The sequence below is a fragment of the Gorilla gorilla genome, chromosome 5 (assembly GCF_029281585.2).
Source record: "Gorilla gorilla gorilla isolate KB3781 chromosome 5, NHGRI_mGorGor1-v2.1_pri, whole genome shotgun sequence".
Lineage (NCBI taxonomy): Eukaryota > Metazoa > Chordata > Mammalia > Primates > Hominidae > Gorilla > Gorilla gorilla.
Window position 1 is genome coordinate 49548726 of NC_073229.2, and position 23842 is coordinate 49572567.

The 23842-nt window shown below is 52.3% G+C and overlaps 3 protein-coding genes across 6 annotated transcripts; 2 read left to right on the forward strand and 1 right to left on the reverse strand.

The window, feature by feature from the left end:
• Window positions 1-8: 8 nt before the first annotated feature.
• On the forward strand, window positions 9-6295 carry CFB (complement factor B). Its single transcript, XM_004043712.5, has 18 exons — window positions 9-494; window positions 582-815; window positions 1216-1401; window positions 1557-1730; window positions 1951-2052; window positions 2154-2290; window positions 2583-2721; window positions 3039-3170; window positions 3452-3553; window positions 3629-3766; window positions 4261-4358; window positions 4497-4614; window positions 4830-4983; window positions 5079-5155; window positions 5355-5455; window positions 5552-5684; window positions 5766-5815; window positions 6086-6295. Exons 1-18 carry the CDS (start codon window positions 431-433, stop codon window positions 6239-6241), a joined length of 2295 nt encoding a protein of 764 aa, XP_004043760.2. The 5' UTR covers window positions 9-430; the 3' UTR covers window positions 6242-6295.
• A 143-nt stretch (window positions 6296-6438) lies between these two features.
• NELFE (negative elongation factor complex member E) lies at window positions 6439-13058 on the reverse strand. Of its 2 annotated transcripts, none has more exons than XM_019028983.4 (11): window positions 12933-13058; window positions 12411-12493; window positions 10976-11045; window positions 10728-10873; window positions 9401-9475; window positions 9241-9278; window positions 8743-9059; window positions 8486-8630; window positions 8268-8322; window positions 7918-8020; window positions 6439-6609 (listed from the first exon to the last, which is right to left on the reverse strand). In XM_019028983.4, exons 2-11 carry the CDS (start codon window positions 12483-12485, stop codon window positions 6512-6514), a joined length of 1122 nt encoding a protein of 373 aa, XP_018884528.2. In that variant the 5' UTR covers window positions 12486-12493; window positions 12933-13058; the 3' UTR covers window positions 6439-6511. The 2 variants fall into 2 exon arrangements, with proteins under 2 accessions (XP_018884528.2, XP_004043761.3); XM_004043713.4 differs by having other exon boundaries at window positions 8743-9074.
• Window positions 13032-23819, forward strand: SKIC2 (SKI2 subunit of superkiller complex). Of its 3 annotated transcripts, XM_004043710.4 has the most exons (28): window positions 13032-13255; window positions 13338-13441; window positions 14051-14160; window positions 14261-14378; window positions 14473-14587; window positions 14707-14781; window positions 15082-15135; window positions 15237-15427; window positions 15588-15716; window positions 15950-16095; window positions 16480-16626; window positions 16755-16839; window positions 17026-17132; window positions 17455-17601; window positions 17679-17775; window positions 17955-18167; window positions 18274-18384; window positions 19825-20055; window positions 20772-20909; window positions 21068-21205; window positions 21337-21441; window positions 21779-21926; window positions 22020-22146; window positions 22392-22602; window positions 22750-22860; window positions 22935-23153; window positions 23344-23484; window positions 23579-23819. In XM_004043710.4, the coding sequence occupies exons 1-28, from the start codon at window positions 13234-13236 to the stop codon at window positions 23777-23779; spliced, it is 3741 nt and encodes a 1246-aa protein (XP_004043758.3). In that variant the 5' UTR covers window positions 13032-13233; the 3' UTR covers window positions 23780-23819. The 3 variants fall into 3 exon arrangements, 2 of the variants coding, with proteins under 2 accessions (XP_004043758.3, XP_018884521.1); XR_008680584.2 differs by lacking the exons at window positions 23344-23484; window positions 23579-23819 and having other exon boundaries at window positions 13075-13255; window positions 22700-22860; window positions 22935-22971; XM_019028976.4 differs by having other exon boundaries at window positions 13075-13255; window positions 22687-23819.
• The last annotated feature ends 23 nt before the right edge of the window (window positions 23820-23842 follow it).

Sequence of the window (23842 nt, forward strand, 5' to 3'; positions counted from 1 at the left end):
GACAAACAATGGCTGGACTCTGCACCATAACACACAATCAACAGGGGAGTGAGCTGGATCCTTATTTCTGGTCCCTAAGTGGGTGGTTTGGGCTTACTGGGGAGGAGCTAAGGCCGGAGAGGAGGTACTGAAGGGGAGAGTCCTGGACCTTGGGCAGCAAAGGGTGGGACTCCTGCAGTTTCTGTTTCCTTGACTGGCAGCTCAGCGGGGCCCTCCCGCTTGGATGTTCCGGGAAAGTGATGTGGGTAGGACAGGCGGGGCGAGCCGCAGGTGCCAGAACACAGATTGCATAAAAGGCTGGGGGCTGGTGGGGAGCAGGGGAAGGGAATGTGACCAGGTCTAGGTCTGGAGTTTCAGCTTGGACACTGAGCCAAGCAGACAAGCAAAGCATCCTGCCCCAGGCCCAGCTTCTCTCCTGCCTTCCAACGCCATGGGGAGCAATCTCAGCCCCCAACTCTGCCTGATGCCCTTCATCTTGGGCCTCTTGTCTGGAGGTAAGCGAGGGTAACCTTCCCTTCCTGCTGTCTCCAGCATCCCTCCTTGGCCTTTTGGGGCCAGGCTTCATCAGCCTTTCTCTTCAGGTGTGACCACCACTCCATGGTCTTTGGCCCGGCCCCAGGGATCCTGCTCTCTGGAGGGGGTAGAGATCAAAGGTGGCTCCTTCCGACTTCTCCAAGAGGGCCAGGCACTGGAGTACGTGTGTCCGTCTGGCTTCTACCCGTACCCTGTGCAGACACGTACCTGCAGATCTACGGGGTCCTGGAGCACCCTGAAGACTCAAGACCAAAAGACTGTCAGGAAGGCAGAGTGCAGAGGTTTGAGGGCAATGAGTGTGGGCAGTGGCCTAAGGGAGAAACAGGGCAGGCAGCAGCAAGGTCAGGACTAGGATGAGACTAGGCAGGGTGACAAGGTGGGCTGACCGGGAGTAGGAGCAGTTTTAGGGTGGCAGGCGGAAAGGGGGCAAGAAAAAGCGGAGTTAACCCTTGCTAAGCATTTACCCTGGGCTTCCAGGCAGCTCTAGAAGTCAAGAGAACACTCAGAAATGGGGAGGGAGAAGCAGCGGAAATCCATGTGGGTTGAGGAGTAGGTAAGATGCTGCTTCTGCGGGACTGGGAATGCGCTGTTTCTCAGTGACATGGTCTCCAAGACCAGGAGGGATACACCTAAGGCAGCCTTTCCCTCTTGATGACTTCTACTTGTCCCCCCTTCTCAAAGCAATCCACTGTCCAAGACCACACGACTTCGAGAACGGGGAATACTGGCCCCGGTCTCCCTACTACAATGTGAGTGATGAGATCTCTTTCCACTGCTATGACGGTTACACTCTCCGGGGCTCTGCCAATCGCACCTGCCAAGTGAATGGCCGGTGGAGTGGGCAGACAGCGATCTGTGACAACGGAGGTGAGAAGCATCCCCTCCCCCCACATTGCTGTCTCCCTGATGGCGCCCAGCCCGAGGAGTGGGCACTCGGCTTCAGACACTGTAACTCTTGCTCTCTACCTTGCTCATGGGGCCTCAGGCTTCAGCGCTTACCTCGATGTCTCATACCTCTGCAGCGGGGTACTGCTCCAACCCGGGCATTCCCATTGGCACAAGGAAGGTGGGCAGCCAGTACCGCCTTGAAGACAGCGTCACCTACCACTGCAGCCGGGGGCTTACCCTGCGTGGCTCCCAGCGGCGAACGTGTCAGGAAGGTGGCTCTTGGAGCGGGACGGAGCCTTCTTGCCAAGGTGACCTTTGACCTGTACCCCCAGGTCAGATCCCGGTCTTCCATCCTACTGTCTTCTCTCCCCACCTCAACCCTGCTCTTTCCTCACTTTGTTTAAACCTCCCTGTACAACTATCTCACTTCTGAGCCTTTTATACCCTGGAAACCCATGATCCCCCATCTCTTTGGTCACTGTATCCCTGACACTCCCAGACGTTTGACCTCATTTCTGACTCTCCCAGACTCCTTCATGTACGACACCCCTCAAGAGGTGGCCGAAGCTTTCCTGTCTTCCCTGACAGAGACCATAGAAGGAGTCGATGCTGAGGATGGGCACGGCCCAGGTTTGAAGACAGAGAAGGGAGGCAGGGCAGGGAACTGGGGGAAAATGGAGAAGGGACAGAACTGTTAATGCTGGAGCCTGAGCCACTCTCCTGGCACCCAGGGGAACAACAGAAGCGGAAGATCGTCCTGGACCCTTCAGGCTCCATGAACATCTACCTGGTGCTAGATGGATCAGACAGCATTGGGGCCAGCAACTTCACAGGAGCCAAAAAGTGTCTAGTCAACTTAATTGAGAAGGTGGAATCCTCCTATCCCTGAACTCGGGGGAATGGAATCTCGCTGATCTTCTAGGACTAGCTCCCTGATCATTCCAGCCCCTCTGAACAACAGGGCCCCAGGAAAATCTCCAGGTCCTATTCTGTCCTCCTTCCCTTTTACTTGAAGCAGTTTCTTGACTGGTAATTCCTCTATGAACCTCAGCCCTTGAGCCTCTTACTGAGAGCCTCCCTGTCCCAGCAAAGTCACTGAAGTCTCCCAATCACAGTATTCTATTTTCAATGCCATGGCACCTTGTTCTCCTCACCCACAGGTGGCAAGTTATGGTGTGAAGCCAAGATATGGTCTAGTGACATATGCCACATACCCCAAAATTTGGGTCAAAGTGTCTGATCCAGACAGCAGTAATGCAGACTGGGTCACGAAGCAGCTCAGTGAAATCAATTATGAAGGTCAGAGGTTAGGGAATGGTGGGAGGTTCACTTTGGGGTCAGGAGGTTCAGGGTGGAGGGGGTCATGAGACTACCTTGAGGGCGACAGGGAGGACCACTTTGTAGTCAAAGGTTGAACAGCAGGGTCGTTGGGCAATGGAGGTTAGTGGGAACCTGTTGGGGGCTGGAAGGGCCACTTTGTGGTCAAAGGAAAGTCCGTGCAATGATGATTAACTTAAAAAGTTGAAAGATGTGGGATTTCAGTTGCAGATTGGTCTCTGGGGTTAAAAGATGGCTTGGAAGACCAGGTGAGGTGATGGTCTCTTCCCTCTCCACAGACCACAAGTTGAAGTCAGGGACTAACACCAAGAAGGCCCTCCAGGCAGTGTACAGCATGATGAGCTGGCCAGATGACGTCCCTCCTGAAGGCTGGAACCGCACCCGCCATGTCATCATCCTCATGACTGATGGTCAGGAGGGACCTCTCTCCTGTCCCAGCCTCCCCAGCTTCTCAGACCAGCATGTGGCCCTTAAGTCCACTTGTAACACTATACCCATGTTTGGGGCCCTGAATGTGACTCATAGCTGGCTGTTCATCTCTCCTGTGACCCTTCATAAGGAATTCTTCCTAAGCCCTGTGATCAACTATCTCTAACCCTTCCTCAACTTGCTCACCCTGCCACGTGTATCCCTGCCTTTAGCCAATTTATCTTCCTTATCTCCTACCCTGATGGTCCTGTCTCTTCTGCAGGATTGCACAACATGGGCGGGGACCCAATTACTGTCATTGATGAGATCCGGGACTTGCTATACATTGGCAAGGATCACAAAAACCCAAGGGAGGATTATCTGGGTGAGTAACCTGCCTAGGACCCAGCACCCCACTTCCTCAGGGCTTGGACCCTCATCCTTCCTTTTTCTCCCTCAGATGTCTATGTGTTTGGGGTCGGGCCTTTGGTGAACCAAGTGAACATCAATGCTTTGGCTTCCAAGAAAGACAATGAGCAACATGTGTTCAAAGTCAAGGATATGGAAAACCTGGAAGATGTTTTCTACCAAATGATTGGTAGGGAGACACAAGGGAATAAAGAACACAACTCTCCTCAGGTTCCCCTGAAGTAATTCATTCTTCCTCTACACCTGAAGCTCTAGTTGCCTGGAAAGCCTTCTTCATTCCTCCTTCTCTACCTCAGTGTCACTATTCTTGTTTCCTGGCACTGTTCACTTAACCTTAGAATCACAGAGCTCTGAGCACTTCAGAGATCTTTCTATAGTCCTACATTTGACACATGTGGAAACAGAGGCCAAAGGAGGTCAAGGGACAGCAAGTTAGCAACAGGGTTGGGCTTGAAAACAGCCAGGCCTCTGACAGCTTGATCCCAAGTTCTTTCCCTTTTCACTCCACCATAGCAGTTTTCTCCTAACACGAGGAAACAAATACCCATGGCCTTTCCCTTTCTCCTTTTGGGCCTTTGCTCCCCATAGACTCCTACCCAAAAGGCTGCTGCCATTTGGGAATGAAGTGTTCCGAGTTTTCAGCACATTCTCCTTCTCTGCCAGATGAAAGCCAGTCTCTGAGTCTCTGTGGCATGGTTTGGGAACACAGGAAGGGTACCGATTACCACAAGCAACCATGGCAGGCCAAGATCTCAGTCATTGTAAGCACAGAATCCCAGCAGTGGGGACTTGGGGGAGGTGAGGTCAAGGTGAAATGGGAGTAGGGGAAGGAAAAAATGGCCATAAGAGATGGTGGTTTGTGAAAGTTGAGCTTTCCCTCTCTACTGTTGTGTCCCCAGCGCCCTTCAAAGGGACACGAGAGCTGTATGGGGGCTGTGGTGTCTGAGTACTTTGTGCTGACAGCAGCACATTGTTTCACTGTGGATGACAAGGAACACTCGATCAAGGTCAGCGTAGGTAAGGATGCAACTGAAGGTCCTGGGCTGCACCTATGCTCTCCAGGCAACACCTCCCACTTTCTACAGATCCTACACTCCACCCATCCTCAATGCAGCCCCATTCCTTGCACCCCAGACCAGTCAGGGATGGGGGAAGACGTGAAGTTAGGAATGACACAGAACCAGAGGCAGGAAGCTGCCCACAAAGAGGTGGTACCTACTCTCCTACTTCAGGAGGGGAGAAGCGGGACCTGGAGATAGAAGTAGTCCTATTTCACCCCAACTACAACATTAATGGGAAAAAAGAAGCAGGAATTCCTGAATTTTATGACTATGACGTTGCCCTGATCAAGCTCAAGAATAAGCTGAAATATGGCCAGACTATCAGGTGAGAGCATCCAGATCCCTGAGGAAAGGCTGGGAAAGGCTGGAGGACTGGGGTGAGGAGCAGGCCTGGTTTGCTGTTCTCCTTGTCCTTTATAGGCCCATTTGTCTCCCCTGCACCGAGGGAACAACTCGAGCTTTGAGGCTTCCTCCAACTACCACTTGCCAGCAACAAAGTAAGACATACTTGGCAAGAGGATAAGGATGAGATCCCGAGAGACAAGTGGGGCATGAGAGGGAGGTGCAATAGGAAGAGATAATGCCTGGCCCAGAACCTAGCTCTAGAAGGGCTTAGGGGACATCTACTGAGTGACAAAGGCAATGGGGAGATGACAGTGGTGGGAGCAGCTGAAGTGACGCAGTCTATTTGTCCAGAGGAAGAGCTGCTCCCTGCACAGGATATCAAAGCTCTGTTTGTGTCTGAGGAGGAGAAAAAGCTGACTCGGAAGGAGGTCTACATCAAGAATGGGGATAAGGTGAGGAATGGGCATCCTAAGGAGGCACTCTAGGCCCCAATCCTTCCTAAGCCACTTCTGTTCATTACTTCTCCATGCTTCCCACCTCCCCTACAGAAAGGCAGCTGTGAGAGAGATGCTCAATATGCCCCAGGCTATGACAAAGTCAAGGACATCTCAGAGGTGGTCACCCCTCGGTTCCTTTGTACTGGAGGAGTGAGTCCCTATGCTGATCCCAATACTTGCAGAGGTGAGAGAATGCTCTTTGGTTGTGCTGCAAGTGCCCAAGGCCCAAGAGTCCTTTTCTCTACAGCTTCTCCTCTCCTTGCAGGTGATTCTGGCGGCCCCTTGATAGTTCACAAGAGAAGTCGTTTCATTCAAGTGAGTCCTCCCTTTCCTATCTGGGGAGATGCCAAGTGGTCAGCATGGGCCCCAAAGCAGGAAAGCTCAATGCATGTGGCTAGTAATTCGAGGTAGGCAGAGCCTGCCTCACCTTAGGACCGCATGTCTTGCCTGTGTGTGTCAAGAACGAGGCTGAGCTGGGTCCCTAGTCTGATTCCTTTAGGTCAGCTAAGACACAAGCAGGAACAGCCATGCTTCCAGGATTAGGAATTCTACTGAATGATCCATGGCACCCCACTGCCTCTGCAGGTTGGTGTAATCAGCTGGGGAGTAGTGGATGTCTGCAAAAACCAGAAGCGGCAAAAGCAGGTACCTGCTCACGCCCGAGACTTTCACATCAACCTCTTTCAAGTGCTGCCCTGGCTGAAGGAGAAACTCCAAGATGAGGATTTGGGTTTTCTATAAGGGGTTTCCTGCTGGACAGGGGCGTGGGATTGAATTAAAACAGCTGCGACAACACCTGTGTTCCAGATCCTTTTGGGGCAAGGGAGTGGGGAACAGGCACTGGCCATATTGTTACACTGAGATCAAACCTGACAGCCGTTTTTAAAGGCTTAACCCCAATCCCAAGTGCTGAAAAACCAGAGGCTGAGGGAGATGTGTAAGCTTCCACCTCAGTGTTTTACTGAGACCAGCATTGGGGCATATGAGGCACAAGGAATCCAGCTCTGTTCCCTAGAAGCCATCCACAAGGTTTTCCTTGTAGACGTCATCACTGTAGACAATCTGGGTCCTCTTGTCCCGGTGGCAACCCTTAGGGCTGTTCTGGACAGCTAGGGAGGGAGGAGAGGAACAGTTAAGGTCTAAAGGAGATCATAGAACAGACCCTGAGGCTGACTCCTGGCCACTGGAAGCCCAGTTTCCACGCTGCCCTCTGGTGGCCAGGATGGCCTGTCTTCCTTAGCTCCTTTGTGCCAACCCATGGCCAACGAAAGTATAAGTGGACATTTTGATGAATGTTTTGTTCTTAGAAAAATCCCAAATGTCATTGTTGAGACACGTGAATGATATTAACCCACTACTTACAGTCAGTATGTCAGAAGCTAAAAACTAGAAAACCTCTGTAGCCCTTTTTTGACATGCTGGTCAATTCTAGTTCCTTTCTTTTGCCTGAAGGGCCACTGTAGCTGAGCCCTTCTTTCTGCTCACTCCTTTCCCAGGAAAATCTACTTTCAGGGAAAATGGGTTATTCACACTAAGAAATGCTACTAGCTCCACCAGAACTCATTCAGGGTGTAGCTTTGGCCCTCACCATTCTCTCTCAAGCCTCTAGCTGTTTCTTCCCCTTCCTCTTTCCTCCCTCCACCAGACATGTTACTCTCTTCACCCCATCCAATGGTTCCATCCCCACCACCCTTGAGCTACAGAGAATCTCTCTCACCCACTCCCATCCTGTGATCTCTGTACCTCAACACTGCTGGCTACTCCCTCTTTCTCAAAGTGTGTGTCATTTTGCTTCAGTGGCCCAGGCCCCTGTGGTGCTGCTCCCAGCCCTCCGACCCCTCCTCCTGTCTCCTTTGCTAACGTTAGGCTCAACGTTAGCCTAACATGTCAGGACAGCTGGGGACATGTGGTGTGTGAGGTGAACAGTCCTGTTTCCTAACATAGTCCCAGAGTATTCCTCAAACTGAGTCCTGGGTCGTTTTTTTTTCTCCGAAATCAGAGTCTCCCTGATGATCCTATTGTTTGGCAGCCACCCTGTGATGTGGAAGACTTAATCTATGTTTTCCTTCCTTACCTCACACCTGAGTTCCAGATCCCTGATTTCGAATACTTACGAAACTCACTCTACTCCATCTCAAAATGAACAAGCCCCATGAGACACTCATCTTCCTCACCAATCTCACTCCAGCTCCCACTTTCTTCCCTGTTCCAGTCACTGCTTTGGAAGCTGTTTTCAATCCTTTTCTCTCCTTTCTTTACCTCTAACTGACAGAGGATCTGAAATTTTCCTTCCCATTCCCATAGCCTCCGCACACACTCTGACCTCGATCATCTCTAGGAAACCCAAGGATGTGTGGGGGAACCAAAAGGAATGGCCTGTGGGGGAGAGGATGGGAAAGGAAGAATCCCATTCTTACCGAGGGAGCCCCAGACAGACTTGCCAGTAGCGGCATCCAGCATGGGCTGTTTTCGGGCTATGTTGACTTTGAGCTGTACGGACTCCACCTGGGTCCCGTTGAGCTGAAGCAGAAGAGGGAAGGCAGAGGATGGGGAGGAAACATTACAGATAAACCAAAGAAGTTATTCCAGGAGTTGCTATCCTAGGAGTAGACTGAATAAGGAATCTGCGAATGTAAGTTTTTCTGTGTGAATAGGGAGAGGCTTTCTTTATCAAGAGGAACCAACTTCTTCCTGGCATCTAGTATTTTGAGGAGAACACATGAGAACAGCAGAAGCGATGGGAAGAACAGATTTGGGAATTTCCAACCTCAGCAACGGCCTGATCTGCTGACTCCATCTTTTCATAGGTGACGAAGGCACAGCTGGGATAAGAGAAAACACGGTCAGTGGAGAGCCAAGGGGCTCTTCTGGACCCAACCAAACCCAGTGATCATAGGCGGCTGCAGGGAGGGCAGCTTCTTCCCTCAGGTCTCACACCCCAGGATTCTCCCAGGACTTCTCATCATGCCCTGTTGTCATCCTTACTTTCTGGGTGGGTCCATGGAGAGGTCAATGATGTTTCCAAAAGGAGAGAAGGCCCCACGGAGAAGGGTGGGTGTCATGTCTTCTCCATATACATAGAGGGTATTCCCTTTCCTAGGGGCTCGCCGTTCAGGGAATGAATCTGACCCTTTGGGAGCACAAATCATAGTCACAAGACATAGCCCATGCCACATTTCACTTAGTAGGACGCACATAAACCTCAGTTAAGGTCACCTTGACCTCCAGCCAAAATCACTCACTGCGGAAAGGACCCTCTCGGTCTCGGTCTCGATCCCGCTCCCGATCCCTGTCCCGTTCCCGGTCTCGATCTCGATCCCGATCCCGATCCCGATCCCTGTCCCGCTCTCTGTCTCTGTCTCGATCCCGCTCCCGATCTCGGTCTCTGTCCCGGTTCCTCTCGTGGCTGCGGTCCCGGCTGCGGCTTCGGGGAGGGGAGGCTGAGGAGTGGGCACCACTGCGTTCTTCATAGCCCCAGTCAAAGCTTCGAGGGGGACCATCACCAGCCCCTGGGCCCTCTGCCTCTTCTCCATCTGGTCCTAGTTCTCGAAGTCGATCACTAGAAGACACAAAGCTGGGGAGATGCAGACTGAAGATCAAAGGGGGGTTTTACCTTCTCCCCTCAGACCCTGTGGAGACTCAATATTCCCTCTGTAGCCCAGCTCCTACAGCCCAAACCTCCCAAGGACTCAGGCAATCAACTCCACCAAATGGGCCCAGTCTTATCTCTACTCTCTAACCTCTCATACAGAGATTTCCTCTGGGGACGTCTGGATGACTGTAAAAGAGACCAAGAACAGTTAAGATGATTTCCAGTTGCTGACATGTGGTCCAAAATATATTTGTCTCTCATATTCCTCCATCCCCAACCCCTCAGGGACAGAAATTAGGAGCCTTTACCTCTTGCAGGTCATCATCAGCAGATATGCTCCTCTGGAACGGCTGGAAAGTGGGGACTGGTCCCTTCTCGGGGTCCTGGAGTGGTGAGAGACCTACCTCAGTGTGGAGCAGGAGGTTGCCCAACCATGGACCAGAGGTGTTCCCTTCCCTCACCCTCTTCTAGGTTTCCTCTGATCTTTTCTTCCCTTTTAATTCTACGTACATTTCTTATTTGACTACGTGGTTTTACTTATTTTTTTTTCTTTATTTTCTGAGACACGGTCCTGCTCTATTGTCCAGGCTGGAGTGCAATAGAGCAATCGTAGCTTGCTGCAGCCTTGACCTCCCATGCTCAAGCAATCCTCCTACCTCAGCCTCCCTAGTAGCTGGGACTAGAGATGTGCTCTACCATGCTTGGCTAATTTCTGTATTTTTTTTTCTAGAGATAGGGTTTCACTATGTTGCCAGGGCTGGTCTCAAACTCCTGGGCTCAAGCAATCCTCCTACCTCGGCCTCCTAAAGTGCTGAAATTAACCAGGAATGAGCCATTGCCACACCTGCCATTGTGGCTTGTTTTGTTCTGTTTTTGAGACAGAATCTTGCTCTGTCGTCCAGGCTGGAGTGCAGTGGTGTGATCTCCACTCACTGCAACCTCTGCCTCCTGGGTTCAAGTGATTCTCTGGCCTCAGCCTCCTCAGTAACTGGGACTGTAAGTGTGCACCACCACACTCTGCTAATTTTTTTTTTTTTTTGAGACGGAGTCTCGCTGTCACCCAGGCTGGAGTGCAGTGGCACAATCTCGACTCACTGCAAGCTCCGCCTCCTGGGTTCACGCCATTCTCCTGCCTCAGCCTCCCAAGTAGCTGGGACTACAGGCGCCCGCCACCACACCCGGCTAATTTTTGTATTTTTAGTAGAGACGGGGTTTTACCATGTTGGCCAGGTTGGTCTTAAACTCCTAATCTCAAGTGATCTGCCCACCTCAGCCTCCCAAAGTGCTGGGATTACAGGCATGAGCCACCACGCCCAGCTGGTATTTTTAATAAGTGACTCGATATATTATGTATTCAGTTTATTTGAACCTCTCTTGAACCTGATAACATTTTCAGCCCTTTCCATCCCTTAGGGCAACATATTCCAAGAGCTCCAATCCAAGGTGGATTAGAACCACAGAATTTGTAAAATGGAGAATTCAGGAGTCGTCTAGTTTTTTCATTTTATACATGAGAGGTGAAACTCAGAATGGTACAGCAATTTGCCAGTGCTTGAGTATGCATATTTTTCCCCAAACCATCTACATTCCAACTTGGAGGGATGCCCTTTAAACAATCCTTCTGCTTGTGCTCACCTTTAACTTCCCCTCAAGGGTTCGAGAACGCTTGAAGCCTGAGTTCTTGGTCTCAGCCTTGATGGCACTGATGGCTCCTGACTTCACCAGCTGCTTTGCCTGCTCTGTTGCTGTGGCTGTGTCCACGACAGGCTGCTCTGATAGTGCTGGAGAGACAAAGGGAAGAGGCATTATGTTGGCCAAGCCATGATGAAGGTCAGCTCCATGCTGCCCACTTCCAGTCCATCCCCATTTCCCCTGTCACTCACAGCGTTTGACACCACCTTGGCTGGTTGTGCTGCTGCTACTTTGCTTCTTCAGAGCCAGCAATGCCTTTTTCTGGGAACAAGGGTGAGAAGAGAGAGGTAAGTGAGGGCCAGCCCCTAGCCGGTTCCTCTCCTAAGGCCCCTGGGCACATCACTCCAGGGACCGTCTTTCTTGATGCCCTCAGAGTGGTACATTGATGTGCTCTGCCTCTTGCCTCTGGTCCCCTAGATCATGTATGATGCTGGAAATTCCTAATCTAACCAAACCACGGAACCCAAAGGTTTTCCAGAGTGTTACATTTTTGAATTTGAAGACAAATAATTCAATCATGGACTAGAATCCTAGGATATAAGCTGCAAGTAAGTTTAAGTTTATGTGCCTTTCCTGGAGGTTTCATCCATCTATTTCCTGCATATTGAATGAGGCCCAGCCATGACTTCGTAACAGGGATATCCAGGAGGCTAATGCATTGTTCCTACCCTCAAGAAGCTTACAGTCTGAGAAATAAAATAAATTGAGTGAGTTAGCAATACAATTATAAGAGGTGCAGATTATTCATAGCTGAAAGCTAGTAAGATTTTCTGATGTTTAATGGCTATTAAACTAGGCCCTCCCCCGTATCTCTGCACAACACAGAGAGGAGAAGGGTATTTTAGAAAAAGAAAACAGGGTGGCAAAGATGCAGAGATAAGAAGGCTTTGGGAATCCATGCTTTGGAAGTAGTGAATAGTTCTACTTTACTAGACAAGGCTGCCAAACTAAGGTTTTGAAGCTTTTTTATAGACAATGTGAAGCCATTTATGGTTTTTGAGAAACAGAGGGAGCAGAATTTTGTGTTTTCAATGGATCATTTGAACAGGAGTGAAGAAGTCTGTTCAAAAAAAAAGACTGAGAAATTTGTTGAGAGACCATTACAATGGCCCACATGAATGTCAATAAAGCCCTGCTCGGGGGAATACACAGTGAAGAATAAACAAGAAAAATTACTTCAAAAGAAGAAACAATAAGACTTGGCAAAGGTTTGACTATGCAAATAGTGGGCAAGTCAGAGTTTTGAGTCCAAACATGTGGCAGAATTGGTGTAGTCAATCTTCTTTGGAAGATCAAGAATAGAAAGATGATAGCTTCAACACTGAGTATCTGAAGTTTTTCAGTATAACACTGGATAGAACTGGAAAAAACAAACTTGGGGATCATCAGCTCTTAAGCGGTACTAAAAGCCATGGGAAAGGAAGACAATCCATGGCAAATTGCATAGAAAAGACAGAAGGTCCACACCAAGGCTTGGGAAAGCCCACCTCTTGAAGCTACACTGTGAGGTGATATGTCTCTAGGTATGGGCCAGAAAAACTTCCCCATTCGCTCACAGTCACCCCATATCTTCTCAGAGTGCAGAGTCTGTGAATGGTTAGGCCATGTCCTCACACAGTCCCTCACCTTTTTCTTGAGTTTGTTGAATTTCTTCTGCAGAGCCTCCTCTTCCTCGCTCAGTCCGGGGGGTATCACCAACATGGTGGCTCCTAGTTCAGGGGCAGGGCCCAAGACATCTTTCTCCACTGTTACCACCCGGGGTTCACACGCCGTCCACACTGTACCCAACCCCACCCCTTCAGGTCTGCCTACTCTTGTCTTTTTGGCTTTCCCTACCCCTTGCTTAAACCAGGCTGCTGTCCAAGCTCCCGTTGGTCGGGATCATCCAGCATTCCCTCCTGTCTCCAGGGATCACAGACACCAGCACCTTTAGGTACCATGTGGTTCAAGGAGGGACAAATATCCACTCCGTCGGAAAGACGATGGCACCCGACCCCCCTACCCTCGCTAGGGTAAGGACAACCCCGGGGTTTGAACGGCAGAGAAGGCGGTGGAGCCAGCGTAGCGCCCGCAGAGCAACGCAAAGAGGAAGAACAGAGAAACGGCTATGAGAAAAAGGGCCGAAGAGTGAGGAGCAGAGGGCCTTACCCGAGGGGGCGGCAACCGGAGGCCCCACGGTCTCCGGCCGCGCCCGCGCTGGCCGCTGATAGCGGGCTCACAACGATGACGTAGCGAGGAGCGCAAAACGCGGTAACCAAGGCGGCCCCAGGCGCGCACTTCCGCCCGGCCTTCCACCGGTCCAGGTCTGCCCCTCCGCCGCGATAGTTCACGCTCGAGGCGGGGCTGTGCCGGAAGTTGCCTCTACTTCCGCCCGTTCCAGGGCGGGGCTTACTTCGCAGCGACTACTTGCCGCACTTCCGGGCTGCAAGGCAGCTGCTGTGGCTCCAGGATGATGGAGACAGAGCGACTTGGTGAGGGGGAGGGGAGGGAAATGGAACGGAGTAGCCGATATGGAATGAACTTTGACCCCTGACTTTTGACCTTTCCCCGTAGTGCTACCTCCTCCAGATCCCCTGGACCTACCCCTTCGGGCCGTGGAGCTCGGATGCACGGGGCACTGGGAGCTGCTGAACTTGCCTGGAGCTCCAGAGAGTAGCGTGAGTGACTTTTGACCCTAACCTTTGACCCGCATTGAGTCCAAACCTCCTTCACCCTCCTCACAGTAGGATCTAGCTTAACCTTGTTCATCTGTGCCTGTACTCCTGTCCATCCCAGCCTGAAGGGGTGCTGGACAGATTACAGCCCAGTGTACCTGCAGTACGTGTGAGGACAGAGCAGAAAGGGCTGGGGATATTTTTGCTTTGAGAGCTGCTCTTTCAAATGTGGCATTTCTCTGTGGAGCTCCCTTCTGTATCCAAGCACCAGGGCACTTGGTGACTGAGATGATAGGCTTTGAGCCTCCAACTCTTCATCCTTAGGTCTGGGACCCCTTTTTCTAAAATCAGCGAGTCTCCAATTTCAGTGTGCTTCATGATTAGCCAGGGAGCTTTTTAAAAATGCACATTCCTAGGTCCAGCCTCCATGTTTCTGAAATCCAAAATCTGCCCCAGGTAATTCAGTAGCAGGTAGTTTTTGGCCAAGCCTGATTGTCCTAGTCTGTTTGACACATCTGCCATTTCTGATCGGAACACAAGTCCCATCACCTCTTTTGTCTGCATTTTATCCTCTTTCCTTACCTAATGCCTCTCATCTTGCCCTTGTTTCAGCTTCCCCATGGCCTCCCTCCTTGTGCCCCAGATCTGCAGCAAGAAGCAGAACAGTTGTTTCTGTCATCCCCAGCCTGGCTGCCTCTGCATGGTGTGGAGCACTCAGCCCGGTGAGGAGTCTGGAGGGGCTTAGACTAGGGTGATGGGTTCCTGAAGGAAGCTGGGACAGAGGAAGAAAGAAGACCCAAAAGTTACTATTTTTCTCTCCAGAAAATGGCAGAGGAAGACGGATCCCTGGTCTCTTTTGGCTGTCCTGGGAGCCCCAGTCCCATCCGACCTACAGGCCCAAAGACACCCAACCACAGGCCAGATACTGGGTTACAAAGAGGTAGGAGGTCAGGGGTCATGAGAAACAGCTGGGGAGAAGGGGAGGTGGTCAGAGACAAGCTCAGCCTCATTGGGGCTCTGATCTCTTGCCTTAGGTCTTGCTGGAGAACACAAATCTCTCGGCCACAACCTCCTTGTCTCTTCGCCGGCCTCCAGGGCCAGCCTCCCAGTCCTTATGGGGAAATCCAACTCAGTATCCCTTCTGGCCAGGTGACTCTTGTGGAGATGGGATGGTAGAAGAGGGTGTCTTTAATCTCCAGGGAAGGGTTCCCCACCTATCTCGTATTACCCTCATCCCATGAATCCCTGTCTGTCCTGTCTCTTCCCAGGGGGGATGGATGAACCCACCATAACAGATCTGAACACACGGGAGGAGGCTGAGGAGGAGATAGACTTTGAGAAAGGTAAGGTGGGGCTCTGAGTCTGAGCCTTGAGGAGGAAGAGCCCAGGCTATCACTGGGCTACTGCTAGCCCTCCCATGTTTTTGAGAAAATTAGAAAAAGAAATTCTGTCCATAACAACCTTTACTGTCATCTGTTGGGAAATTTCCACAACAACCTTTACTGTCATCTGTTGGGAAAGTGTCATAGCAAACATCCCTATCTACAGCATCTGTCCTGTAAATGGTATCTTTTAGGTTTATATAATGTACACAATTTGTTCACCAGTGTGCAGTGACCTGATTCCATGTCCCTATCCTACAGATCTTCTTACTATTCCACCTGGTTTCAAGAAAGGCATGGACTTTGCACCAAAAGGTTAGTTTTGGTTTTTGAGTGGGGTGTAGGAGAAGTCATGTCCTTCTCCTAAGGAACAGAGATGGACATGACAAGGTTGACCTTGTTGGCTTGCTCCTCAGATTGTCCAACTCCAGCTCCTGGACTGCTAAGCCTTAGCTGTCTGTTGGAACCTCTGGATTTGGGTGGAGGTGACGAGGATGAGAATGAGGCAGTGGGACAGCCAGGAGGTCCCAGAGGGGACGCTGTTTCAGCCTCTCCCTGCAGTGCTCCCCTGGCCCGAGCAAGCAGCTTGGAGGACCTAGTGTTGAAGGTTGGTGGTTCTGTGTAGTGGAGGCAAGAAAGAGCCTTGCCACCAGGATGTGGGCTGGCTAGGATGGGTCTGAGGGGAAGAAAGGGACATCTTTTGGGAGGAGTGCTAATTGAGAGCCCTCTGGTTGTATCTTTATCACTCCTACCCCTGACTCTTCCAGGAAGCGTCCACAGCTGTATCCACCCCAGAGGCCCCAGAGCCTCCATCTCAGGAGCAGTGGGCCATCCCTGTGGACGCCACCTCCCCTGTTGGTGATTTCTATCGCCTCATTCCCCAGCCAGCCTTCCAGGTACTTTGGCCCCATCTTCACACGCTCCTCTCCCTCTTTCTGGGTCACACTCCCAGCCGACCCCTTGTCTCCTCTATCCACCAGAGGTCAGATCCATCCCAGGCCAGTCTTGGTACTCAGTCCCAGCCTCGGCTGGCTCCGGCCTTCATCCGCCCGCCCTGCGTGCTCCATGAGCAGGAGGCAGCAAGGCCCCGCTCCTTTCTTCAGCTCCTGTCTATTTCTCTCTCCCATAGTGGGCATTTGAGCCAGATGTGTTTCAGAAACAGGCCATCCTGCACTTGGAGCGGCATGACTCTGTCTTTGTCGCAGCTCACACATCTGCAGGAAAAACAGTTGTGGCTGAATATGCCATTGCCCTGGCCCAGAAACACATGACACGGTATGAGTTCCTTCGCCAACCTCCCCCTTCACCAGCCAGCCCCATTTTCTCCCGCATCCTTTGAAAATCTCATCTCTTCCCCCACCTCTCTGGCTCATCCTTTAAGTGAGAGGTTCAGGGCTAAGACTGAGACAAGAACCCAGAGAGAAATGAAAAGACATGGTGGGGAGAAAGTTTAGAAGAATGACCTAGGTTAGTTTAGGAAGAGGTTGGGGACAGAATTTTTCTGGGGTTATATCATGCAGGAGAATGTAAGGGCAGTTTGGGTGAAGAAGAGGAGCACCTGAGCTTCTGGGGCATGCTTCCATGAGGGCTCCATGTGGGAGAGGAAGTGCGGGCCATGAGTCTGCGGAGGGACTGGCTAACTTCATGCTCTCTCCCCAGCACCATCTACACTTCGCCCATCAAGGCCCTGAGCAACCAGAAGTTCCGGGACTTCCGAAACACATTCGGGGATGTGGGGCTGCTCACCGGGGATGTACAGCTGCACCCGGAGGCCTCCTGCCTCATCATGACCACGGAGATCCTTCGGTGAGAGATGGACACTCAATACAGGGGATTTTTGGCTGGGAAGATGTGGCCGTTGTGGAGAGTGTGCTGTCTGAGGAGGGGGTGGAGATGAGCCACTGGGGAGTCAATCCTTGGCCTCTTCTCCCCAGCTCCATGCTGTACAGTGGCTCAGATGTTATTCGGGACCTGGAGTGGGTCATCTTTGATGAGGTTCACTATATCAACGATGCCGAGGTAAGGGCCATGGGCTCCCCAGAACCCGGCAGTCCTCTCCTTTGGGACCAGTTGAGCGTCTCCCTTATTCCACACACTCAGGGCACCTTACTGCTTTCTTTACCCCCATATGGAATCCCGTGCCTCTTTGTGGGCAGAAGGGCGGCCCCTGCCCTCATGTGACCTCCCTTCCCTCTCTGTGCCCAGCGTGGGGTCGTGTGGGAGGAGGTGCTTATCATGCTACCTGACCACGTTTCTATCATCCTTCTGAGTGCCACCGTCCCCAACGCCCTTGAGTTTGCTGACTGGATTGGGTGAGACGTGTGTCCTGGGTTGCCTGGGTGAAGGGGGCTACAGTACTCCTTGATTCGGGTCGGGGGACTAAGTCTCCCACAGCAAGGAGAGCGGTCAGGCCTTAGGGGTGACGCTGGGGAACATGTCCCACCTGGTGGCTGTGGGATCCCCTTTGGGTCCAGATTACTTTGCATGTTGAAATGGGATGAGATGTTGGGGGATAGCCTTCCATTCTGGGTCTCAGAAAAGACTGGGTAAAGTTGGAGGGGTAGGGAAGGGGGTGGGGATGTGGGTTCCTTCCCACTTTCCCACCCCTGACCTGCTTCCCTCTCCTTCCTTCAGGCGACTGAAGCGTCGTCAGATCTATGTGATTAGCACTGTAACCCGCCCCGTGCCCCTGGAGCACTATCTTTTCACAGGGAACAGCTCCAAGACCCAGGGGGAGCTCTTTTTGTTGCTGGACTCCCGAGGAGCCTTCCATACAAAAGGGTAAGCCTCGAGATGGGGGAAAGAGTTAGGGCTGGGCCTCCAGCTGGACATGGTGGCTACCCCTCCCTGTGCCCCAGGTACTATGCAGCTGTGGAGGCCAAGAAGGAGAGAATGAGCAAACACGCCCAGACCTTTGGGGCCAAGCAGCCCACACATCAGGGGGGCCCTGCACAGGTGAGAACTGGGAGGGTTTTGTACCTGCCAGCACCTGTTTTTCCTCCTATCTTTTTTTTTCCCTTGTCCCCCAGGGGTTTTGACTTGAGCTTTGAGCACTGCCCCAGTTAACACTAGCTCACCTCTCATTGGTTCAGGAACTCAACCTCTGCTCCTTCCCCTTCCCCTTCCTTCTCCAGGACCGCGGAGTGTACCTGTCCCTCCTGGCCTCCCTCCGCACACGTGCCCAGTTGCCCGTGGTGGTGTTCACCTTCTCCCGGGGCCGCTGTGATGAGCAGGCCTCAGGCCTCACCTCCCTTGACCTCACCACCAGTTCGGAGAAGAGCGAGATCCACCTCTTCCTGCAGCGCTGCCTTGCTCGCCTCCGTGGCTCTGACCGCCAGCTGCCCCAGGTGCGTCTGTGTGTGTATGTGTGCGTGCATGCACACATTTGGCAGACTGGTGGGGATAGGGTGTTCCGAGACTCCATCCCTGACCGTGGGCCTCCTCCCACCAAAGGTCCTGCACATGTCAGAGCTCCTGAATCGCGGCCTGGGTGTGCACCATAGCGGCATCCTGCCCATCCTCAAGGAGATCGTGGAGATGCTCTTCAGCCGTGGCCTGGTCAAGGTGCATGTGGTGGTGGAAAGGGACTCCTCAGGGTGCTTGTTGCCCACTTAGGGGCTGCCCAGAGGGCAGAGGGGCAGAGGTTTAGGCAGGCCAGTGCTGTGGTTAAGAATCTGGGCTCTGGATTCAGACTACCTGGGTTTGAATCCCAGGTCCACCATGTATTCACAGTATCATCCTGGACCAATTATTTAACCTTCCTGAACTTTAGGTTTCCCATCTTAAAATGGGGATGCATAAGATATGAATACGTAGGTCTCAGAAAAGAAATCCAGGAAGCTAGCAAGCATTCGAAAAGTTATTAGTAATCAGAAATATACAAATTGAAGTACTCACAAGATACGACTTTACAGCTATTAGACTGGTAAAATTTAGGAAAGTAGTTAATGCCGAGTGTTGCCAGAGATGTAGGAGGTTGTAGGGTTCTGGGAATCCTTTACAGGATGCCTAGCCAGTTTGGAATGCACGCTGGCACTATTTAGACAAAATAACTATATTGGCCGGGCATGGTGGCTCACGCCTGTAATCCCAGCACTTTGGGAGTCTGAGGCGGGTGGATCACAAGGTCAAGAGATCGAGACCATCATGGCTAACATGGTGAAACTCTGTCTCTACTAAAAATACAAAAATTAGCTGGGCATGGTGGCAGGTGCCTGTAGTCCCAGCTACTCGGGAGGCTGAGGCAGGAGAATTGCTTGAACCCAGGAGGCAGAGATTGCAGTGAGCCAAGATAGCACCGCTGCACTCCAGCCTGGGCAACAGAGGGAGACTCCATCTCAAAACAAAAACAAACAAAGAAACAAACAAAAACTATATCATACTCTGAGCTTATATTTCATTCCTGGGTATATATCACAAAGAAATTCTCACCGTGGTCTGTGAGAGAACATGTACACCCGTCCTTTGTTTGTGGTGGCACGGTGTTGGTAGTACCAGGGTGCCCTTCACTGGGAGAGAGGGAAGGTCAGTGTGGGGGATGCACCCATAGAATGTTCTGCAGCAGTTGGAAGCAGTGGGTTAGATGTGGCCACAGGAACATGGACAGATGTTGAAACACTAGGTGGAGAAAAAGAAGCAAAAAAAAATCAGATATATAACCACTTTTTATATGAATTATAAACTACAAGCTCACAAAAGAAGACATGTTCTATAAGATCATATTTATATAAAAAGATACTTGTTGGATACATTGGAATGATTGCAGTCAGGGATGGGAATGGGATATGAAGGTAAAAGTTAAGAAATAGAAATAAGTAGCTACATAAGTAAAATGAGGAAAACAATAATACCTGCCCTATAGATTTGCCTGGAGAGTTCAGTGAGATCCCATAAGTAACAATTGGGATGGTGCCTTATGCCTACAAAGTAAGGTGGGCTTGGCCGGGGCTGGGGGCGTGTGTATGTAGAGCCTTTGCTGATCCTTTCTGTTCTCCTCTGTCCCAGGTCTTGTTTGCCACAGAGACCTTTGCCATGGGAGTAAACATGCCTGCTCGTACAGTAGTGTTTGACTCCATGCGCAAACACGATGGCTCCACCTTCCGGGACCTGCTCCCTGGGGAGTATGTGCAGATGGCAGGCCGGGCAGGGCGGAGGGGCCTGGACCCCACAGGCACCGTTATCCTGCTCTGCAAGGGCCGAGTGCCCGAGATGGCAGACCTGCACCGCATGATGATGGTGAGCGGGCCAGCATCCTCGGCAGGGCCCCAGCTCCAGGACCTTGCTGGATTCTGTCTTCGATTCTCCTCTCTTCTTTTTCTTCTTCCTTTTTTTTTTTTTTTTTTTTTTTTTTTTTGGAGACAGGGTCTTGCTCTGTTACCTAGGCTGGAGTGCAGTGGCACAATCTCGGGTCACCGCAACCTCTGCCTTCCAGGCTCAAGTGATCCTCCCACCTCAGCCTCCCAAGTAGGTGGGATTCCAGGCACATGCCACATAGGCCTGGCTAATGTTTTTTTTTTTTTTTTATGCTTTGTAGAGATGAGGTTTTGCTATGTTGCACAGGTTGGTCTTGAACTTCTGGGCTCAAGCAGTCTGTCTGCCTCAGCTTCCCAAAGTACTGGGATTATAGGTGTGGGCCACAGCGCCCAGCTTCCTCTGACTTTTTTGTTTTGCCTGGGAGAAGCTGAGGTAGGAGTGAGTGAATCCAAGGATGAGATTGGAGTCCATCTCTTCCAGTTTTCTCCCATGTGAATATGGAGCTAGATGGGGCCTTTGAGTCCATTTATTTCAGTTTGCTCCCTTATGTTACAGAAGAGGTGAGCAAGTGGTTTGTCCAAGGCCCCATGGTTGCAGAGCTAGGACCAGATCTGACGGGAGTAGGCCCAGTCCAGAAGACTGGCTGGGGTTCAGTAGGTCCCACCCTGATCTCAGTGACTTCTGTGACCTGACTCCAGGGGAAGCCGTCCCAGCTGCAGTCCCAGTTCCGCCTCACGTACACTATGATCCTCAACTTGCTGCGAGTGGATGCCCTCAGGGTGGAGGACATGATGAAGAGGAGCTTCTCTGAGTTTCCCTCCCGCAAAGACAGCAAGGTAAGGAGCCTGGGGTAACCAGTGTGTGGAGCAGGAGGTTGGACAAAGACAGGCTGGGAATAGGTAGGCATCCAGAGGCCAGTGTGTTGAAGGTGGGGAGTGTGACAGATTGGGCCCAGAGACTCCCCTTTCACAGCTTCCCCCTGCTCCCACCCAAGGCCCATGAACAGGCCCTGGCTGAACTGACCAAGAAGCTGGGAGCTTTGGAGGAGCCTGACATGACTGGCCAACTGGTCGACCTGCCTGAATATTACAGCTGGGGGGAGGAACTGACAGAGACCCAGCACATGATCCAGGTGAGCAAGTGTGAGTGCTGAGGAGGTGATAGGAGAAGGGAAGAGAAGATCGTGTTACTCTAGGTGCTACTAAACTTAGTCCAAGTGTCTGTCCCTGTGATGCCTCCTCCCATCTGTCCTTTGCTCTTCAGCGACGCATCATGGAGTCTGTGAACGGGCTGAAGTCTCTCTCAGCAGGAAGGGTGGTGGTTGTGAAGAATCAGGAGCATCACAACGCATTGGGAGTGATCCTACAGGTGAGGGTGATGGGAATTTGGACTCCAGAGGGTGGGAGGGAGCAAGCCCTCTCTCCATTTTCCCCACTTGGCCAGGGCAGGTTGCGTCATCATAGGGCCCTCATTTTCCCCTCTTGCCCTCCTTTTCACCCTCTCCCTTCCCATCACCACATCATGCTCACTCCTTCCTCCCACCACCCCAAGAAGTCTGCTCTGATCGCTTGACTTGGTCGCCCCTCTCTACTGGTGAGCTCTGCATGGTTGCTTCCTGATTCCTGCCCAAGGGTGGGTATCTGGTCTCTGCCTTTGATGTCTACTCATCACACCCCCCTCTCCTGGCCTCTCTGACCACCCCCAGGTCTCCTCGAACTCCACCAGCAGAGTATTCACAACCCTGGTCTTGTGTGATAAGCCCTTGTCCCAGGACGCACAGGACAGGGGGCCAGCCACTGCAGAGGTGCCCTATCCAGATGACCTCGTGGGATTCAAGCTGTTCCTGCCTGAAGGTGAGAGTGTGGCAGATGTCTGTTTTCTGCCAGCAGTATAAGCAGGATGCCTGGGTCCATGGCAATGTCTGCCCTGCTCTCCCCTTTTCACAGGGCCTTGTGACCACACCGTGGTCAAGCTCCAGCCAGGAGATATTGCTGCCATCACCACCAAGGTGCTCCGGGTGAATGGGGAGAAGATCTTGGAGGACTTCAGCAAGAGGCAGCAGCCAAAATTCAAGTCAGAGATGCTAGGGAGGCCCTTCTCCTCCAGAGGGGCGTGTAGAGGCAGGGAGGGGCAGTGGTCTGGGAGTTTCCCCCAGCCTGAGGGAGACCATGAAGTGGTGGGGTTGTAGTGAGGGGGCTCCCCCAGCCTAAGGGAGACTGTGAAGTGGGGGTTGTAGTAAGAGGGCTCCCACAGCCTGAGGGGGGCTTCTGTGGGAGAGAAGATCTTACCCCAGATCTTAAGATCTGCTCCCTCTTCAGGAAGGATCCTCCCCTTGCAGCTGTGACCACTGCTGTCCAGGAACTGCTGCGTCTGGCTCAGGCCCACCCAGCCGGACCCCCCACCCTCGACCCTGTCAATGACCTGCAGCTCAAAGATATGTCAGTTGTAGAGGGTGGGCTCCGGGCCCGGAAGCTGGAGGAGCTGATCCAGGGGGCTCAGTGTGTACACAGCCCCCGTTTTCCTGCCCAGGTAGGACCCTGGGTGGTAACTCCCAAGCTGGGAGTAGGGGCTTTTCCTCTGTGGTCCCCTGTAGACTGACCGCCCCCATCTCAGCCCTTGTCTTCAGTGCACCCCTGCTAAGGGGCAAGGAGAAGGCTGACGGGTGGCTCTCTGCAGTACCTGAAGCTGCAGGAGCGGATGCAGATACAGAAGGAGATGGAGCGGCTGCGCTTCCTACTGTCGGATCAGTCACTGCTGCTGCTTCCTGAGTACCATCAGCGAGTGGAGGTGGGTGGGGCAGTGGTTGGGGCAGGGGGGCTAGGGGACAGCAGTGTGTCCAATGCCCACCCTTTTTCTTGCAGGTGCTCCGAACCCTGGGTTACGTGGACGAGGCGGGCACTGTGAAGCTGGCAGGGCGGGTGGCTTGTGCCATGAGCAGCCATGAGTTGCTCCTCACTGAGCTCATGTTTGACAATGCACTGAGCACCCTGCGGCCTGAGGAGATTGCTGCCTTGCTCTCTGGCCTGGTCTGCCAGAGCCCTGGGGACGCTGGGGATCAGCTCCCAAACACCCTCAAGCAGGTAGGGGACACCACCCCTTTCTCCCTGCCAGGGCTGTGGCATTCCTGACCTTCACCTTCAGGTAGTCCCCCAGGTGACCCCCTCCAGCCCTGTAAGTGCCTCAAGGATGGAAAATGGCTGCCTTCTTGATCTGGTCCTTCCCTGTCCTGGAGCAGGAAGGCAGGCCTTAACCTCTCCTTCTTTCCTGCAGGGAATAGAACGTGTCCGGGCTGTGGCCAAGCGGATTGGTGAGGTCCAGGTGGCTTGTGGCCTGAACCAGACGGTGGAGGAATTTGTGGGGGAGCTGAATTTTGGGCTGGTTGAGGTTGTGTATGAGTGGGCCCGGGGCATGGTGAGTACCTGAGGTTTGGGATTTTGCAGACGGCTGGCTGGGGAGAGTCTGCCCAGGCTGAGCGCATCCAGTCCTCACCTTACTTTCCCCACAGCCCTTCTCCGAGTTGGCAGGGCTCTCAGGGACCCCTGAGGGCCTGGTGGTCCGCTGCATTCAGCGCCTGGCTGAGATGTGTCGCTCACTGCGGGGGGCAGCCCGCCTGGTAGGAGAGCCTGTGCTGGGTGCCAAGATGGAGACAGCGGCTACCTTGCTACGGCGGGACATCGTATTTGCGGCCAGCCTCTACACCCAGTGAATGCCCCATGTAAAAATGTGATGATAAAACAGCAAACCACTGTTGTGTGCTTGAGTTGTTGGG